Genomic DNA, 20,901 nt, shown 5'->3' with positions numbered 1-20,901 from the left:
GAAATAACACAAGCATCGGCTCTGACCTTAAGGAAGTCTTCAAATGTGATCCCCTCATATACTTGATCTGGCTCCTGAAATTAGAAAGGAAACATTACTTTGGGAGACAGGTACCCTACAAGGAGAGAGAAGGCATTCTTCAAAAACCTGGAGAGAGCCTGCAGCTCACACTCAGAACTCTTTATTTATTTAAATAAAAAAAACTTATGTGCCACCGTTTTTGCAGGCAAAACCTTTCAAAGTGGCCTACAGCAATAATCATAATGCACAATATCCGTAAAAACCACAACAAAACATTTTAACCCCCCCCCCCAAAAAAAACAAGAGATCAAGAAAATTGGCCGGGCATCAACAACAATAAGCTGTAGGCAAATCACAACATTTATATACAATGAATATGGATTATTTTATATGTCTTGCAAAAAAGGGGGGGTTGCTCAGTCATGGAGATGGACGCAGGAAATTTAGCGCTGTCCCTTGTGTCCTGCTCTACACAAAACATGAGTTGTGAAACTGACAAAGTCTCATGATTTCAGCATCTGACTTTGCTCTCTGAACTCGTTTTAAATTTGGGGAGGGGGAGCAGCTACATGCTAATGGAGGGGGGAGTTATTTGCAGGGGCCAATCAGTGGGGCAGAAGGGGTGTTGAAATCTCTGTCATCTGCTGAGAACATTAGAAGAGGCAACGCATGGTCTCCACCTCCCCTTCCCAGAGGGAGACAAGAACGCAGAACGACAGATTGGGCCAGGGTGATCGTCTGCAGTCCTGGGCTCCTCTACGGGGCTAAACCCCAGCTTACCATTTGTCCCACGCAAATGCTGGCAGCCTCCATCATGGCTCCGTCCGCTATGGACCTCACCGAATCTTTGTCCAGGTGAGGGTTCCCCGACAGCATCTCTTGCACAACCTGGCAGGGAGAGAGCCGTGAGAGTAGCTCATCGAAAGGGCAATTAAGGGAGCAGAAGGCCAAAATAAAAATTAATTTAAAAATGCATTACATTCCTGTATTCCTTCAGAGTGATCTTTCCGTCGCTGTCGGCATCGTACATGTGGAAGAGAACTAGGAAACAAAGCAAAATAAGCCAGTAAGGTCAAGAGTAACGGCACAATCCTACGCTTGTTGAGGCCGACGTTCCGTTATATCTCCCGGGGCTTACTCCTCTGCTACAGGTGTTGAGGACCGCAGCCTGTTTGCCTCAAAACCTGCCTTACGCATTCCTGCTTCAGCAGTTCAAGCGTAGGATCTTCCATCCTGGATCATATCCAGGAATCAGGGCTGCCACTTTTCATACCTCAGTCGTCGTAACTGGTTCATTTTGAAAGTGTACCGGTTAATTTTAAAGGGGCGGGAGCTGGGCAAGAAAATCCATAAAGGATAAAAACGTAATACGAGCCTTGTTGGTTCAGGCCAAAGGCCCACGAAGTGCGGTGTCCCCTCGGGGGTGGCAACACAGATGCCCACAAGCAGGACCTGAGCGTGACAGCATTCTCCCTGCTTGGAATTCCCAGCAACTGGCATAGAGGCTGCTTCCATACATGGGGCTGATTGCGTTTGTTGAACAGATTGAAAAGATAGCGCTTCTGTCCTGATTTCTAAAATCCCTTCCACACTGCAGTACCTCTTGCGTTAAGGAACAGCAGCTTTTTCAGCCGATATACCGGCATTTCGTGCAACGGTCTTTCACACGGCTTGTTTGCATCCCTCACCCATGCGCACTGTTCCCCACTGTGTAGGAGGTCTAAGATCTCGTCCCGTCACCATGCAAGCCCTCTCCCTTTAGGAGCTGACTTTTTAAATTGTTTTAGTTGTACCAAGACGGGTGTGGAGGGAAAATGCTGCTGCTATCTTTGCCAATGCCGGGATACCGGTACAGCGTTCGTCAAGCAAAAAAACCCAAAACCCTGCTTGACTAAAGGGTGGGAACGCACTGCATGCTGGGATGCTTGTCATGTGAGCGGCTGCAGCTAAGCGAAAGACTCCAGCTTTCTTCTGGGTTCCCAGCCTAGCTAACAGATTATTTCTGGTATCATTTATCACGGAAATTTGCGCTAAACTTGCACTACATTCCACTAGAATTCCGGAGCTAGCTGGTGCGTCATGTGAAAGATCAAATATAATGTGCAACTGACGAGGTAAGAAATCGTCAGAATAATGGAATAAAGTGCAGTGTGAAAGCACCCATAGAGAATATTTTCCCCTCCCAGATCCCTCAACCTGAACAATGTTTTTTTTTTAAAAAAAAAAATTGGGAGGCAGGAGTACACGTGCCCAACAAATGTGGAAGAAGCAGAACGGAGAACCTCCAGGCACCCCTCTCTTCACATTAACGCAAGGGGTGCACATGGACTAAGATACAAGCCAACACACACACCCCTCGGAAACTACAGGAGTGACCGAGAAGGAGGACCGTCAACTCACATTTCAGCTTCTGTTTCCGGAATCGATCCTGATGCTCATCGTCCATGCCCATCTCGATGGGTCTGAAATTGGACATGATGGTCAAGAAGTCCTCAAAGTTAATCTCCTCCACCAAGCCCTCAGATGCTTCGTGCAGGTTCCTGCAGATGCAGAAGAAGTGATCAAATTTGCTCCACCAGGGGGAGCCAATGTGGCGCCCTCCAGAAGTTGCTGAGCTTCTCAACTGGCATCAGCCTTAGTCAGGGATGATGGGAGGGGAGTCCAACAGCATGTGGAGGGCAACTTGTTGGCCACAGACATCAACCTTTCTGCTTTCCTCCCGGGCCTTAGAAAAGTAGGTTTGCAAAGACACAGCCTCCGTAGAACTGAGAAGGTTGCGATGTAGGGATGTGCACAGTCTGTTCATGTACAGAATTTATGAAAAAATGAAATGGACTGCCTTCAAGTCGATCCCGACTTATGGCGACCCTATGAATAGGGTGTTCATGGTAAGCGGTATTCAGAGGGGGTTGACCATTGCCTCCCTCTGAGGCTAGTCCTCCCCAGCTGGCGAGGGCCTGCTCAGCTTGCCACAGCTGCACAAGCCAGACCCTTCCTTGTCCGCAACTGCCAGCCGGGGGGCAACTGGGCTCCTTGGGACTATGCAGCTTGCCCACGGCTGCCCAGGTGGCAGGGCACGTCACCCCTGAGCCACTCCCTGTGGGGGTGATCTTTAGCTGGCCCTTGACGCCCAGGAGACACGAGCGGGGATTTGAACTCACAGACTCTGGACCCCCAGCCAGGGTCTCCTCCCCACTGTGCTATACCAGCTGTTACATAGAACTTATAGCCCTGCCTTTTGGCAAATGCCCTTTCAGTTGGCTTAGTAAGCAAATCCATGTACAAATGTGGAACTCTCTCCAGGCAGAGATTAGATAGGGCCCCTCCCTGCTCAATCAAAGACTTTCCCGTTTCAGCCCAGAGTTTAAGGTAGTTTTCTGTTTCTAGGCTGAATTTCAATTATTCTTAGCAGCAGTTATTTAAAGAAACCTAGGCCTTTCGGAAATTCTGAATATTAAGCAGTATATAAACACCTAGGAGAGCCAGTGTGGTGTAGTGGTAAAGGTGATGGACTATGACCTGGGAGACCAGGGTTCGAATCCCCGCACAGCCATGAAGCTCACTGGGTGACCTTGGGCCAGTCACTGCCTCTCAGCCTCAGAGGAAGGCAATGGTAAACCCCCTCTGAATACCGCTTACCATGAAAACCCTCTTCATAGGGTCGCCATAAGTCGGGATCGACTTGAAGGCAGTACAACCAACCACCGTATAAACACCTGAAATAAATAAATAATGCAGTACATTTTTTTAAAGGGCTAGCAAGCTTCTACACTACTGGTGACTGTATATATATAATAAAATAATGGGTTTCTTTTCACTAACTGGATTTCCCGCTGGAAGGGAGAATCCGGGTTAAATGTTTTAAAGAAGCCTGTGCTAGCATTTTGACGGCATTGTGAGGATAACGCAAACAAGCTACCACCCCTGTTGGCATGAGCAGCTTGGGTTTCACGATAAACTCCCCGCTAGAAGCCCCCTGGGACAGGATTTCACTAGGGGCCTAAAATATAAATGCGCATAAGTAATAATAATGTTATTTGTTATTTAGTTTTAATTTTTGTAAACTGTATTGCTTCTACTGATGCATTTTTAGACTTGTGTTTATTTTTCTTTGTAAGCCGCCTTGAGGGCCTTTGGCCAAAAGGCGGGGTATAAATAAATTTAATAATAATAAGTTAGTGAAGGCACCCAGTGGAAACCACTTAGGGAGAGAGCGCCAACCCTTCGGATGCCATTGCACAGGACTGCACCAAACCTGGCTCTTTGGATTTATTTACTAAGCAAGATTTATGTATAAATCAAATAATAAATGTATAGTTTAATTTTTAAAAAAAACACCTCTAAGTGCTTTACATAAAATGGCATAAAACAGTAAGTCAAAAGAAAGAAAAGCAGGCTTTAAAAAGAACAGACATAAAAACGATCCAAATGTCTTTAAATCAACAGTTTTACAAAACAAATCTGCACAATAAAAACCAGATGTCTGGGTAGGCTTGCCTAAGGCGAACAGGGCTCAGCAGGCATCAAAAGCAGGACAACAAAGGTGTCTGCCTAATAGCGAGACCGGTGTACACTTTGCGTTTTTAGCAGTGTGTTTAAGAGACCTTATGTGTGCCATGGCCCTCAAAGAGGGCTTATAAAGAATTACCCCAATGAGGTGAAGCGCCCCACAACCTTACCTCTTGTCGAAAAAGGCCCGGACAATTTTGGATCTAATTGGATTGAACTCCAAATCGGGGATACGATCAAAGTTCTCCTTGCTGTGGAACCAGAGCAGGACCAAAAGAGAGAGAGAGAGAGAGGTTTCTGGAGATAAAATGATGATCTCTACAGCATGGGGTGGCTCAGTGGTAGAGCTGATTTTTGCATTTTGAAGATCTCAGGCTCATGACACCTCGACACAAATCAGGCTTGCACCCTTACCCAAATAAGGACAATGTTACGTTGTAGGAATTATACCAGGGATGGAGCAAGCTCAGACCTGGGGGGCCTCCACACCTCCCTGCCTGGCCCTTGGAGCTCTTCCCAGGCCACACACCCTTTCCCTAGGCCACACCTCTCACCAACCCTGCTCTGCACCCTCCTCTAGTGCTTTTGCCTGCCTCGAATGCATCCTTGAACTTTGATAATGCCTCTCGCTTGCCGGAATGGAGAACGTCAAGACGAGTGCATGTGTAGACATCTCTGTCTTATGAGCGGCTGGAATGTAGTCTATGATATAGAATTCAAGAGTCACATTCATTGCTCTGCCCTGGGGTTGCCATGTGGCCTCCAGAAGGTTGCCCAGGAGGGAATGTGGCCCTCAGGCTGGAAAAGCTGCCACACCACCTTTAAATGCAAACTGAACCAAATTTCTCCCTGATCCCTAAGTGCAACATCCCAACACGGCTATCTTCTTGGACTTTCTCTAGAATGGCACCAAAGCCGAGTGGCCCAGCTTCTGGGTGACGTCTGCAAGATTCTTTTGTAAACAAGCTGATGGATGCCGCTTCCCAGCCCCGGTGAAAGATCTAGGCTGATCACCTTGGGAAGGGCAAGAAGATAGCAAGCGGCCTGCCACCCCGTGGGACCTCCTCCCCCGCTAAGCGATGCTCATCACCCTCCGCTGCGACTCTGCATGAATCTGTTTGTGCATTTCCTGCAGAAAGGTCAGCCTGCAGCGCAGCGCAGGCAGAGGGCGTCCAGCTGAGCAGGAAGAGAAGCCGAAACCAAGGCAGGAAACAAGCCCTCTAACTCGACATTGAATTATATAATGTTCCGCATAGGAATCGGGAGCCAACATTTCAAAATCGTCCCTCGCCCTGCTTCCCAAACATCACAGTATAGCAGGTATCGCTGCGACAGGCGTCTGGCAATCTGAACTGTAATGGGAAACTCTGGACCAATGCCAATAGATACTGATGATTGATAGGATTGCACCTACGCCCTGCTCAAAAGAGAGCCATTGGAATTGATGGACCCAAGTCATGTTCATTAATTTCAATAGGTCTAATTTGAGAAGGACTAACATTGGATAGGTCCATATCATATCGGCATGGGGAACCTGTGACCCTCTAGCTCAGCCTTTCCCAACCAGTGTGCCTCCAGATGTTGTTGGACTACAGCTCCCATCTTCCTGACCATTGGCAATGCTAGCTGAGGCTGATGGGAGTTGTGGTCCAACAACATCTGGAGGCACACTGGTTGGGAAAGGCTGCTCCAGCTGTTGCTGAGCTACAACCCCCATCATCCCTGGCCATTGGCCATATTTACTAGGGCTGATGGGAGTTGTAGTTCAGCAACATCTGGAGGGCAAACAGTTCCCCACACCTGGATTATACTGTACCCCTGGGTCCCCAGTGTGCACCACAGCACCCTCAGACATTTGTCTTGGTACCTGCCCAGGCAACCTGCCCCTCCTTTTTAAAAAAAAAATGAGCTGTGTTGCTTTGGGAGGGCTGCCTGTTTTTGATGGGATTGCCTGGTGTGTGTTTTTTTGTTTTTTTGCCTATGTTGTATTTGTTTTGAGGGTTGTGTAGTTGTTTTGCTGGCACCATGTTCTCTTCTGTGAAATGGGCATTTCCTGGTGCCCTCGGCAGTTTCTAAGATTTCTAAATGACTCCTTGGGTCCAAACAGGTTGAGACCCTGGCTGCATTCCATCTCTTCTGCACTCGCACGGAAATGAACACTTTAAAAATTGACAGCCCAGCACAATGTTTGGACCAGCGGGGGGAGGAGGAAAGCAGAGAGGAGAAGCTGTCCTCCTCTTGACCGATTGCTTCATCTCATTCCCCACAAAAGCAGCACGTCCTGTAGGGAGAAAGGCCTGCACTTTCCAGATAGCAATCTGGGTTTGCAGCAGAACATCCTTCCTTCAAAGAAACACACGCTGCCTGCAAGAGCCAAAATCTCATTAAGGAGAGAACAGGGCAGGGTGCTGCCAATTCATTAGCAAGACATCATCTGGCAGGACAAGCAGCTACTCCAGCCCAGGACAAACTTTAGTAAGAGCCTGTCTCCACATTATGGCCACCGTCTCGAGGGTGGTTGTGGAACACACAAATCTGCCTGGTACCAAGTCAATTTGTCCTTTCAGGCCAGTGCAGTCTACAGACAGCAGCTCTCTTCATTAGCCCCAACCAGCAGGACCAATGGTCAGGCACAAGGCGAGCTGTAGTCCAAAAAGCATCTGAAGGGTCACAAGTTGGCCGCCCCGATGTAAAGGGTTTTGGGGATGGGCCATCGTTCGGTGACATAGCACATACTTTGCAGGCAAAAGGCCCCTCTTTCAATCCCTAGCACTGAGTCCCAGTTCTGGGGAAAAGGCGGCATCATCATCATCATCATCACCTCCGTGCAGATCTGGAAAAGACCCCTGCCCCAAAATTGTAGAGAGCTGCTGCTAGCCAGAGCAGATAGTATTGAGCTAGATAGCCCAATCACACCTTCCTATCTTGGTAAGAGACTGAAAGCACAATATACACATGCCAAATAGCATTAGTCACAAAGACAGGGAGGCTTTGCAAGCACGTTCCCTAACAGAAAGTTAGCAAAAGCAGTGTGGAGTTCTCCAGGGTTTTTCAGCCAGCCATGTCCACTTCCAAGATGCTCCATTCCATTGCCCCTCTCTCAAGTTTTCCATTCCGCCCCCTCCCCACTCAGCCGGCATTCCGCACCCACTGACCATAATCAGTCCTCCCTGGAATGATTTAGGATGTGGGGGAGAGGTTATTTATTTAGAAAATTTGTAAACTGCTTGATCAAAAAAATTCTCCAAGAAGTGTACAAGTCTGCGCACAAGGATTTTGACAAACACCCCAATATAAAATATTTGTTGTATTTCTTCAACACGTGGATTTTCCCCAAGACTTCCTTCTTGTGCACGGATGGTGCTGTTGAGCTTCATTAAGTCACTACACTCTGACAACAAATTTGCTATCATGTATTTAGAGGGTTTAAGAACAGGAAATACCATACCGAATAGTTGGCTGATCCCCACTTAGCTGCTTGAATCTCCGATGCAGATTCTCAATTTGATCCGAAGTGACTAAGGAGAGAAGACACACAAGCAAAACAATTAATTCATTAGTTTACACATCCATACTTGTTGCCTGCCCTTCACGAAGGATGGCTGAATGTCTCCATTTTGCTTTCTCTCAGTTTCTCAGTTTTCCAGTCTTAAGTTTAGTCCACCAGGCTCCCACAGATTTGCATTTTTTCTAAAAAAAAAATCATTATTAAAATTAATCTGCTTTTTAGTGCAAATTTCTCTTGTGATACAAATTTTTGCAGGCAATTTTGCCTAATGTACACACTTTTTTTTTGCAAACCAATGTCTCCTAATATAATGCAATTTGTAGCCTATTTTTCACTAATACAGGCATTTTTTGCACACCTGATCCTAGTATATGTGTGTGGGGAGGCTGTACTAGTTACTTGGCTGGAGAACCGCCTTGCAAGATTCAGAGAAGTGTGTTTTGCTTTGGGTATTTTTTCAGAAGGTGCAACTTAGGTAGGTCTGCCTTTAAATACAAACCGAATCAATTTTTCCCCCATCCCAAGCCCAACATCATCTGGAGGGACACAGGTTCCCCCATCCCTCTTTTAAGTGATCTGTCTCCTTCATAAAAGGAAGGTGGATGAGATCACATTACTGGGTGCCCTTGCGGAATACTGTGTGGCCCCATATCTGTGTGGGGCTGAAAAGGGGTGTAGTCATCCAGGATCTCGGAGGGGATCTTAGACCCTTTACTTTTTTGGGAGCAGGGTCCCAGCCATGTCTATGTCTCCAGCATCCTATCAACATGAAAGGGGAGAGTGTTTGCCACTGAGAAGAGTCTTCTAACCTGCTTTCTTGTCCTTTCCTACTGATTGGAACCAATCAGAGTGAAAGGAAGTGAGTCAGCCACTGAGAGGACTCGGTAGCTAACACACTCCCCTTTCATGCTGATTGGCTCCTAGGGACAACTGCTATTGTAGAAGAAAGCACATGCAGGAAGGACTAAGGAGCCTGATGGTGGTGACAGAGAGCAAGCAAGCAAGGGAGGAGCGTGGCTGCAAGGGGGCGTGGTGTGACTATCAAGAAGGGACTCTTTATTTGCTACTACACTACTGGGGGTGATATTGAGAAGGGTAACAACAGGAGAAGGGAGGGTTAAGTAGCCTCCTGCACTGCTATTCCTCTGCTCCAGCTAACAGCCAGGGACTTCAAAGGGCATCATTTTCTGTTCCACCCCATATCTGTTACATGCAGCTCCGTCTCTGTTCCACTGCAGTTCGGGTTCTGCCAAAAAAAATCCCTCCAACATTACCCATCTCCCTGTTCCCTGTGGCCTAATTTAATAATATAATTAACTGCATCATTGTTACATGATTTGACACCATTCATTTCAAGGAGGCGCAGGAGGGGAACATCATCAACAACATACTTTTTAAAAATAAAAAGGTAAAGGTGTCCCCGCACTTGTAGTGCGAGTCGTTTCTGACTCTTAGGGTGATGTGTTGCGACGTTTGCTAGGCAGACCGTATATATGGGGTGGGATTGCCAGTTCCGTCCCTGGCCTTTCTTTACCCCCCAGCATATGCTGGGTACTCATTTTACCGACCACGGATGGATGGAAGGCTGAGTGGACCTCGACCCCTTTTACCGGAGGTTCGACTTCATCCTTTCATTGGAATCGAACTCTGGCCGTGAGCAGAGCTTCGGCTGCGTTACCACCGCTTACCACTCTGCACCACGGAGGATCTTATCTTTTTAAAAATAGCCAACTGTAAAAGATGACAGCAAGTACCAACTGCATTCTGTTTGCAGACAAGCACACGAACGAATGCAATTTCTGGTACTGTTTCCCATTTCGACTGAATTCTTTGACATCCCTACTGACAGTCCCATGACTGCTTTGCATTGCAAAAAGACAAAGAAGAAATAATTAGCCTGTCAGGAGATGTTCACACATCATCCGTATAACATCTAATTTGGCTGCAATACAAAGCAAGGCTGGGAAGGAACATTTCATTGTGGAATATTCGAAGGTGCTATTTGCATCAGACAGGAAATCTCCATTGGCTCTATTAGCCACTGAAATTCAGTTCAGTTTGCATTTAAAGCTGAATCTCTCAAATTTGCACGTTCCAAAACAATTTGAGAACCGATGCACAGCCAGCATTCAAAATTTCCACTTGTTTTGCGGTGCAATTCTCCAACCAAAGAATACTTGCATGTATCAGGGCAAAGAGGACATAAAAATGCATATGTTAGTGAAAAGAGCTTACAAAGGTGTATATTAGGACAAAGTGCTTGCAAAAAATGTGTACATTAGTCAAAAGGGCAGACAAAGATTTTATTAGGAGAGCAGAACTACAACTCTTCGCAAAAAAAAGAACATTCTGAAAACATTTCATAGCCCAGAACAAGACTTGCATGAAACCTAATTTTAAACAAGATGAAAACAAAATCTATATATTCATAGGGTTTTCATGGTAAGAGATATTCAGAGGTGGTTTACATTTGCCTTCCTCTAAACCTATGGCACCCGGTATTCCCAGGCAGTCTCCAAGCCCAGCAGCTGTGAGTCTGGCTTTTAGACCACTGACAGTTGGTTATTACTGAGCATGCCGAACGTTATCATTCAGTTCCATGAAAAATTTCTTAAATTAATTAAAAATCAGCCAGGCATTTTAAAAAACGTTTAAACTGCAGAAGATGGTCAGAGTATGGGGCAAGATCAATAACAGGATTACAGGTACTCTGTGAACATGGCTGATTTTTAATGAATTTCAACAGATTATGAGAACTCTGACAGAAAAAAGTCCAAAAGGACTCTGGGGTTTTTCTCTCTCTCTTTAGACTTTGAACTCTCGATTCTCTCTGACTGTTTTGTGTATCGCCATGAACATTTGTTAAGCAAGTGTGTCTGAGTTCAGTTTTGTAAGGTTTTGTTTTGAAATGAGCTTATGGGAAGCATTAGAATGGAATACGGGAGTATTTTCAATTTAACATGTGGAATGCGAAAAATCCATGCTGGCTATACTATACACTCTCGTGGCTGTATAACAAAGGTAAAATCTAGACCAAGATTCCAAAGGCTCTGGAAAAAAAGAAAGGGTTTTAGCTAAAATTTAAAAATGGAAATGGAAGGAGCAGTCCGGAAGTGATCCAGGAGATGGTTCCAGGAGTCCGAGGCGGCAAGGGAAAGCCAAGCCATGGAACAAAAAACCCCTGGGATGGGTAAGAAGCCAGATCTCGCAGGGCCTTAAAAGTTAGACCCAAACAAATAGAGAGCCAATGGAGGGCCTTCAAAAGTGGCGTGACGTGAACAGAAAGACGGGCCAGATAAACGATCATAGCAGCAGGATGTAGAAGAAGAAAGAAAGCTGAAAAACAAAGTCCAGAGGGTCACATCACTCGAAAATGCTTGGAAGTTGCTTAAAAACACTATATTAGAAGCTCAACTGGAGTGCATACCGCAGATCAGAAAAGGTACCGCCAGGGCCAAGAAGATGCCAGCATGGTTAACGAGCAAAGTCAAGGAAGCTCTTAGGGGCAAAAAGTCTTCCTTCAGAAAATGGAAGTCTTGTCCGAATGAAGAAAATAAAAAGGAACACAAACTCTGGCAAAAGAAATGCAAGAAGACAATAAGGGATGCTAAAAAAGAATTTGAGGAGCACATTGCTAAGAACATAAAAACCAACAACAAAAAATTCTATAAATACATTCAAAGCAGGAGACCATCTAGGGAGGCGATTGGACCCTTGGATGATAAGGGAGTCAAAGGTGTACTAAAGAACGATAAGGAGATTGCAGAGAAGCTAAATGAATTCTTTGCATCTGTCTTCACAGTGGAAGATATAGGGCAGATCCCTGAACCTGAACTAACATTTGCAGGAAGGGATTCTGAGGAACTGAGACAAATAGTGGTAACGAGAGAGGAAGTTCTAGGCTTAATGGACAATATAAAAACTGACAAATCACCGGGCCCGGATGGCATCCACCCGAGAGTTCTCAAAGAACTCAAAGGTGAAATTGCTGATCTGCTAACTAAAATATGTAACTTGTCCCTTGGGTCCTCCTCCGTGCCTGAGGACTGGAAAGTGGCAAATGTAACGCCAATCTTCAAAAAGGGATCCAGAGGGGATCCCGGAAATTACAGGCCAGTTAGCTTAACTTCTGTCCCTGGAAAACTGGTAGAAAGTATGATTAAAGCTAGATTAACTAAGCACATAGAAGAACAAGCCTTGCTGAAGCAGAGCCAGCATGGCTTCTGCAAGGGAAAGTCCTGTCTCAGTAACCTATTAGAATTCTTTGAGAGTGTCAACAAGCGTATAGATAGAGGTGGTCCAGTGGACATAGTGTACTTAGACTTTCAAAAAGCTTTTGACAAGGTACCTCACCAAAGACTTCTGAGGAAGCTTAGCAGTCATGGAATAAGAGGAGAGGTCCTCTTGTGGATAAGGAATTGGTTGAGAAGCAGAAAGCAGAGAGTAGGAATAAACGGACAGTTCTCCCAATGGAGGGCTGTAGAAAGTGGAGTCCCTCAAGGATCGGTATTGGGACCTGTACTTTTCAACTTGTTCATTAATGACCTAGAATTAGGAGTGAGCAGTGAAGTGGCCAAGTTTGCTGACGACACTAAATTGTTCAGGGTTGTTTAAACAAAAAGGGATTGCGAAGAGCTCCAAAAAGACCTCTCCAAACTGAGTGAATGGGCGGAAACATGGCAAATGCAATTCAATATAAACAAGTGTAAAATTATGCATATTGGAGCAAAAAATCTGAATTTCACATATATGCTCATGGGGTCTGAACTGGCGGTGACTGACCAGGAGAGAGACCTCGGGGTTGTAGTGGACAGCACGATGAAAATGTCAACCCAGTATGCGGCAGCTGTGAAAAAGGCAAATTCCATGCTAGCGATAATTAGAAAAGGTATTGAAAATAAAACAGCCGATATCATAATGCCATTGTATAAATCTATGGTGCGGCCGCATTTGGAATACTGTGTACAGTTCTGATCGCCTCATCTCAAAAAGGATATTATAGAGTTGGAAAAGGTTCAGAAGAGGGCAACCAGAATGATCAAGGGGATGGAGCGACTCCCTTACGAGGAAAAGTTGCAGCATTTGGGGCTTTTTAGTTTAGAGAAAAGGCGGGTCAGAGGAGACATGATAGAAGTGTATAAAATTATGCATGGCATTGAGAAAGTGGATAGAGAAAAGTTCTTCTCCCTCTCATAATACTAGAACTCGTGGACATTCAAAGAGGCTGAATGTTGGAAGATTCAGGACAGATAAAAGGAAGTACTTCTTTACTCAGCGCATAGTTAAACTATGGAATTTGCTCCCACAAGATGCAGTAATGGCCACCAGCTTGGACAGCTTTAAAAGAAGATTAGACAAATTCATGGAGGACAGGGCTATCAATGGCTACTAGCCATGATGGCTGTGCTCTGCCACCCTAGTCAGAGGCAGCATGCTTCTGAAAACCAGTTGCCGGAAGCCTCAGGAGGGGAGAGTGTTCTTGCACTCGGGTCCTGCTTGCAGGCTTTCCCCAGGCACCTGGTTGGCCACTGTGAGAACAGGATGCTGGACTAGATGGGACACTGGCCTGATCCAGCAGGCTCTTCTTATGTTCTTATGTTCTTAGAACAGAAACCAGTGGACTAATAGGAGTTAGCGGTAGAGCAGTCAAAGGGAGAAAATCAGAGACAAATCAATGTGAAAAGAGACCCTCCCTGTCACCCAGCTGAGCCCCATGGCTCGAGGTAGTTGAACAGAAAAGCCTCTTCATCGCAAAGCACCCTTCTGGCGTTCTGCTTTCCCAACCCACCTACCGATTTCAGTCCTGGGGTGTGTTTTCATTGCTTCCCCTTCCAGGGTGTGGGGGGGTGGATGCTCAAACAGAGTCCTGCCCTTTCTCCTCCAAGAGCTGATAATACGATAACAGCTCCGCCAATATCAGTGGGTATTTGCAAAGTGCCAGCCTGTAGCTGACACGAGTCCAGCTTCTGCCAGTGCTGATGGGAGCGCCTGGCGATCATCGGTGCGGAGAAAACCTACAGAGCGAGAGACTTGGAAGGCCGCCTAACCCTGCGTCGTTCCCGCCGTCTTAGCTCAGGGGTGGGGAGGACCTCAAGTGCAGCCTTCCGAGCCTCCCTGCCTGGCCCTTGGGACTCTCCTCAGGCCCTGCTTTGCACCCTCTGAGTGTTTCAGCCAGGCCGGATGGTCTCCTTGAACTCTGATCATGCCTCTCCCTTGCCCGGATGGAGGATAGAGAGGATAGCGGAGACTGATTAGGTAGGGCAACTATGGCACTGCCCCACCAACCTCCACCTTCCCTCACCGGCCTGCATTCTTCCAAGCAGCCCAGGGGGTGGCACTGCCCGTCTGCCACCTCCACCTCAGTTTCAGTCTGTTGATCCCATACTCGGGCCGACTCCGAGTAGGACTAATGTTGGAAACACCCATTTCCTCACATTTTTATGATGGGGTGGGGAACCTCTTGCCTGTGGGCTACATGGGGCCCTCCCGGCCATCTTGTCTGGCCCTCAGGACTCTCCCTAGGTGAAGCCTCTCACCAGTCATAGCTCCGGACCCTCCCTGAATGCTTTTGCCTGCTTAGGATGCTTCTTTGAGCGGCGATTATGCTTCCTGCTTAAAAATTGGATAGAGAGCAGTGGAGGCTAGTGGCTCCATGTCAGTGGGGCAGTGGAATCCACTCCGGGTTTTAGTCCAAAATTTCAAGGAGCTGCCCAAAGTGCTGAAGCAGATTGGGGGTGGAGTAGAAATGCCAGGAATGGAGCATCCTGTACAAAGGTAGGAGTCGTATTTGTTGCCCCTTGGCCAGGGGTGTAATTGTCTGGGGTCATGCGGGGGGGGCTGTAGACCCTCTCCTTTTTTGGGAGCTGAGTCCCAGACAGGTCCCTACATGTGAGCCAATCAGCATGAAAAGGGAGCATGTTAGCCGCTGAGAAGAGTCCTTATCGTTTCGTGTTGATTGGAGCTAATTGAAGTGAAAGGCGGTCACCCTTCAGGTGCAGGTTGAACGGACGAACCCAGAAGCGTAGTGATAAATTCAGAAGTGCACAGTGCCTTCATGACAGTCACACCACGCCCCCTCACAGCCACTCTCCCTTTTAAGATTATACAATAAAATGAGCTTGCAGTCTCACACTTTGTTTGGAGTACATTGCGATGATCAGGGCAGATCAGTTGCCTTTCAGCTAGATCTACTATTATCTGTGCACGCACATGGCCAAATAAACTAAGATGCCGTAAAGTAAGGAACTTCCTTTGCTGAGTTTCTCTTCTTGGTTGCCATACAAAGGAGAGTGTATTAGCTACTGGGAAGAGTCTTCTCAGTGGCTGACTCGACTCCTTCCACTCTGATTGGCTCCAATAATCAGGAAAGGACACTGAAAACAGAGGAAACCTGCTCCCCCCCAAAAAAGTAAGGGGGTCTAAGACCACCTAGATGACTATATCCCTGGATGAACCAGCGGATAGTCATGGGAGGTTGGACTTGATGGCCTTATAAGCCCCTTCCAACTCTACTATTCTATGATTCTATGAAATGACACACAAAATAATGCATTGCGTTAGGAGAAACTGCTTGCAAAAAATATGTACGGCTGTCAAAGCTGCCTACAAAAATGTGTTCATGGGGAGAAACTCGCACTCAAGTGCCGAAGGATTTTCACAAGGATTTCTTTTCAAAAATCACAAATTGCTGAAGAAATGTGGAAAACCGAATTTAAGATTGGGAAAATGAGCAACAGAGAGAACCGAAATTGTCTGCTGAGACCTCCCACTTCTCTGCTGACCCCAGCAGAGAGAGACTCTCAACCCACTAGACAGAGAAGAGGGGAGATGAAAAGACAGACAGGAGGGTCACTGGGAGAGCTTCACATGTGTGGGATAGGGAAAGAGGGGGAACAGAGCCATCATGGGGGGGGAGGGAAGCCACCACATGAGGGCAAATGGGGGGAGAGAACAGCTGCCCCGGGGGGGGAGCAAAAAAGTGCCACCGTCGTATGGGGAAAGATGCCGCGGTGGGGAGGAGGAACAGAGCATCCACGAGGGGAGGGGGGAGATGGTGTGTCTGCAGAACAGGAGAGAAGTTTGCCCAGGAGGGAACACTCACCCCTGCTCTAACCACTACACCATCTTCTTAAAAGCATCTGTGGGAAGGCCTAATTGAATGGGGCTGTATGGTGCTAAGCACTCCCCCCCCCCGTGCCATTTTCCTGATTAAATCCCCCTCCCTTTTAGGCTGCTGTTGAAGCCTGTGGGGCAAAACATCTGAACTTTTGGCACTGTTTTTGGAGCGGAGGGGAGAAAAGAGGGATGAACTTGTGCCTTTCCACAAAACAAAAATCTCTGCTCCAAAAACCAGTCATTCTTATGGCTTTGTTGGATGCTCCTGTTTGCTCATCAAGGAGATGGCAATACACATTCTGGAAAAATCAGATGCTCATTCTGCTACAGACGACGCAAATTCCAATCCACGACCTTTATGCAGTAATGCTATTTTAAACGCTACGCTAATTTGGGGAAAGCTTCTCTCTCTCTCACACACACACAAAAGGACCCCCCCACACACATTTTGCTTCCTACATTTTTTCCTGTCAGCTACTGACTTTTGACATTCTCCATGCCTGACATCATGATTGTCATGGAAACTAAAGGACTGATAAATCCTTAAACATCTGGAAGTTTAGTTTACTTTTCATTTCTTTCTTTTTAAAAAGGGGGCTTGTATACACTTCAGGCACTTAATATTGCAAACAGGAACTCAGACTCATGCCTTCTACTGAGGTTTTTTTCAATAAGTGACGGACGTATGTGTAAATGGAAGTACTGTGGGAGAATAAACTCCTGACCTGTTGATAGATACAAGGGAGACATTCAATTCAGTTTGCATCTGAAGTCAAATCTATTGAATTTGCACTTTCCAAAACAACAGAAGAACCAAAACGCAGCCATCCTTCAAAATTTGCACTCCTCTGAATTTTGTGATGTAGTTCTCCGACCAAACAATGTTTACAAAATGCCATATATTAGGGGCACGACTGCGTCAAAATCAATATATTAGTGAAAACGACCTATAACAATGCATTTTATTCGGAGAAACGGCTTGCAAAAGTGTGTACATTTGTCCAAGTTGCACACAACAATGTGATTATCAGGAGAAATTTGCATCAAAACCTGAAGAATTTTCATGATGATTAAAACAAATATATCCAGAAACTGCTGCAGAAATGTGGAGAATTGAATTGAAGATGAGAAACAGAGACAACCAAAATGGTCAATTATTCCTCATGTTTGCAATGAAAGTCCTTCCAAAAGTTCACCAGCCTTTTAGTGCACCTTTCTCTTAATTTAGACATTTTTGGGTGCAAAATGTTCACCAACAGATATGCAGGCATCCCCCCAGGAATTCTACACAGACTGGGCAGATGTGCTCTTACATGCCAAAGACCACCCTGCTGGATCAAGCCAAAGGCCCATCTAGTCTTACATCCTGTTCTCACAATGGCCAACTGGATGCCTAAGGACAGCCCCAGAACAGGAGCGGAGCGCAACTGCGACTCTCCTCACATGCCTGTCCCAGCGATTATTTATTTATTTATTTATTTATTTTATGTATTATACTTGTATACTGCCCCATAGCCAAAGCTCTCTGGGCGGTTTACAGTAACTAAAAACAAATACAATTTAAAATACATCTTTTGAAAAACAATTTAAAACACAATTTAAAAATTTAAAACAGTATAAAACACATGCTAAAATGCCTGGGAGAAGAGGAAAGTTTTGACCTAGCGCCGAAAAGATAACAGTGTTGGCGCCAGGTGCACCTTGTCAAAAGGATCATTCCATAATTTGGGGGCCACCACTGAGAAGGCCCTCTCCCTTGTTGCCACCCTCCGAGCTTCCCTTGGAGTAGGCACCCGGAGGAGGGCCTTTGAACTTGAAGGTAGTGTAGGGGTGGGTTTATTAGTATTTTCTCTCCAGGAAATCCAGGAGCTTAGTGGGTAAAACAGGTGTGGGGCAATTCTTTCTGTCTTCTCTATCCCCCCCTCCAAACAGTACAATCCATACAGTCTTACCATAGCAGGATAGTAGTTCATTAACATCTGGAGGGGCAAAGGGTTCCCTTCACTGGGTTAGGACAGTAGACTAGGATCTTGAAAGTTCAAATGCCCAATCGGCTTCAAACAGGGGTGTAGTCATCCAGGGTCCTAGGGGGTCTTAGGCCCCTTACTTTTTGGAGAGCCAAGTCCCAGCAGGATACCTATGTCTCCAGCGTCCTATGAGCCAATCAGCATGAGTGTGTTAGCCACTGAAAAGAGCCTTCTAACTTGCTTCCTTGTCACTTCCTGCTGATTGGAGCCAATCAGAGTGACAGGAAGTGAGCCAGCCACTGAGAAGACTCTTCTCAGTGGCTCACACACTCCCCTTTCATGCCGATTCAGGAATTCACACACTCTCTCCGACAGTGAGAAAGGACAGTCAAATGGTGACAGTGACAGAGAAGCAGAACGCAGTATTCAAGCCTGGCCAGATCATTCCATAATCTTAGAAGGAGGCATGGCTGTGAGGGGTGTGGCTATGACTATTATGAAAGGACCCTGCACTTCTGAATTTGCCACTACACTGCTGGCTACAAATAGCAGCCTTTCACTGACTCTCATCCTAATATTGTTTACTGTGAAGATGAAAAAGAAAGAGAGGTCCTCAACGTCTTGGTGGAAGGGTGTATATTAAAAATAAACCAATAGATACCATTATTACCAAGCAATGGATCTAGGGAACAGGGGAATTGCTTGCTGCCATCAGAGAGAACACAGCAGACACCTCTCCTTGTTTCCCTGCCTGGGCTTGCACAGCCTCCATCCTGCTGCTTTGTCAAACCATCTGCTCTTCATCCGGAGAAGGATGTGAGGAGGCTGGTTGCGAGATCATATCAAAGCTGTTTCCTGTAGAATTGTTGAGGAGAGCACGGCTTCAGAGGGACCAGCCCACAAATGAACAGCGGCCTTTGCTAGCCAGACTGTTTCCTCAGGAGCTATCCTCGCATTCAGTGAGCACTCGTGCAAGTTAGCAAGGGTGGCGTTTTACCCGGTGATGGCAGCCAGCTTGTACGAGGCATCATAGGATCTCAGCGTCTCCATCAGCAACCTAAGCCCACATAGTACAGAAGATGGCTCTTACTGCAAAAACTGACATTTGATGTTTGGACAAGAATCCTAGGCGGTAGGACGTATTCTTCAATTGTGTTTATAAGTTCCTAGTCCTCACGGTTGCAGATTAAAATAAAAGCCCAGACTCTGTGCCAGACAGTACAGAATATGGTTTCTACTCAGAATCTAATATTTGGGGTTTGATTACAAGAAGCTGGGACAGGCATGGTTTGATATATTCTTCATTTTTTTAAGTTCCTCGCCCTCATGGTTGTATATTAAAATAAAAACCCAATGCATGTAGTCAGTTTCTCTTAAATATATAGAAGAAATAATCAGTTCATGGCCCACAACATACCAAATAAACAATACATATAAAATTTCAACAAACATATTAGAATCCATTAGGAATAATCATAATATCAAAAAGTAAACATGTATATAAAATATATACATATATAGAATCAACCCATACAGCATTGTATATAAGGTAACCTAAATAACAGCTTAAAACAAACAATATTGTATTATTATTACTGTTGCATTGTTATCCTGCTCTCCAGCTGAAAAAGGCTCCTAAAGTGAGAAGGCATCTCTGCCCTCAGGCTCATTATCTAGCAGGCATATCACAAAAGGAAACACGACTGGGAGGGAAGAGGAAAAAAGCAACCTCAGTCACTAATTCTTAGTTATAGAAATCTGATAGCGAAGAGGAGGAATGAAAAAAACATTTTTGGAGAGGAGTCTTTCAGCAAAGTTGATGGAGAAGTTGGGCAGACCCATCTCCCTCCCTCTCCTATAGCCGTAAGTTATTGTGTAATCAATACAAATAAGTTCACCTAATTTAAAAGCTTAAACTAAACAGAACAATACCAACATTAAAACAGGATAGTAACACACGAAAACACCACAACGATGCACCTGAATCCAAGAGTTTGGATCCAAGGAACAGTCTTCAAACATCCAAGGACCCCCAACCCATCTCTCACCTAGGGCACAGTTCTTCAACCTTGGTTTCCAAGATGTCGTTGAACTACGACTCCCATCATCCTCGGCCATTGGCTCAGCTGGCTGGTGTTGATGGGAGTTGTAGTCCGACAACATCTGGGGACCCAAGGCTGAAGAACAGTGGCCCAGGGTCATGTTCTCATAAGAAGAGGAGAGCATTCGGAGAGAAGGAATTCCATTCACTTTTCACTTCAAGGTGAATGAATCGACCTAATTTGTGCTTTCTGAAACAATATGTGAACTGAAAAGCAGCCATCCTTCGAAATGCGCACTGCTCCAAATTTTGCATACAAAAATTTGCAAGGCAGTTCTCCAGCTAAATAATGTTTATATCGTCATATATTCTTATGAAAATTTGGATCATAAATATGTAAATAAAAATAAAACTTGGGTACAGTAGTGTAGTGACAAATTCAGAAGTACAGGTCCCTTCATGACGGTCACCCTACACCCCCTCACAGCCACTCCCCCTTCTTAAAATAGAATGAGCTTTCAGTCTTTTACTTCATTTGGAGTAGTTTCCCTTAATGATGCATTGCAATGATCAATGCAGATCTCCATGTGTTGCCTTTCAGCTAAATCTATTATTTTCTGTGCATGTAAATGGGCAAATGTACTAACATGCTATGAATTAAGGAACTTCATTTGCTGAGTTTCCCTTCTTGGTTGCTATGCTCAGGGGAGTGTGTTAGTGACTGAGAAGAGTCTTCTCAG

General features: G+C 45.7%; 1 protein-coding gene across 2 annotated transcripts in view; it reads right to left on the bottom strand.

Moving 5' to 3' along the window:
* The window catches only part of TESC (tescalcin), a 39,462-nt gene that overhangs the window by 1,285 nt on the left and 17,276 nt on the right, over positions 1–20,901 (bottom strand). Inside the window, exons 2-7 of one of the 2 annotated variants that reach the window (XM_061602570.1) lie at positions 7,979–8,048; positions 4,701–4,781; positions 2,422–2,483; positions 1,001–1,062; positions 802–909; positions 27–74 (exon numbers count right to left, since the gene is read on the bottom strand). In XM_061602570.1, the coding sequence (XP_061458554.1) occupies positions 27–74; positions 802–909; positions 1,001–1,062; positions 2,422–2,483; positions 4,701–4,781; positions 7,979–8,048 (431 nt within the window). Of the gene's footprint in view, positions 1–26; positions 75–801; positions 910–1,000; positions 1,063–2,421; positions 2,562–4,700; positions 4,782–7,978; positions 8,049–20,901 lie in introns of both variants that reach the window. The other variant, XM_061602569.1, reaches the window with a different exon arrangement.

This window comes from Rhineura floridana, chromosome 19 (genome assembly GCF_030035675.1).
Source record: "Rhineura floridana isolate rRhiFlo1 chromosome 19, rRhiFlo1.hap2, whole genome shotgun sequence".
Lineage (NCBI taxonomy): Eukaryota > Metazoa > Chordata > Lepidosauria > Squamata > Rhineuridae > Rhineura > Rhineura floridana.
The sequence above is the reverse complement of the archived record's forward strand: the minus strand, read 5'-3'. Positions and strand labels throughout refer to the sequence as shown.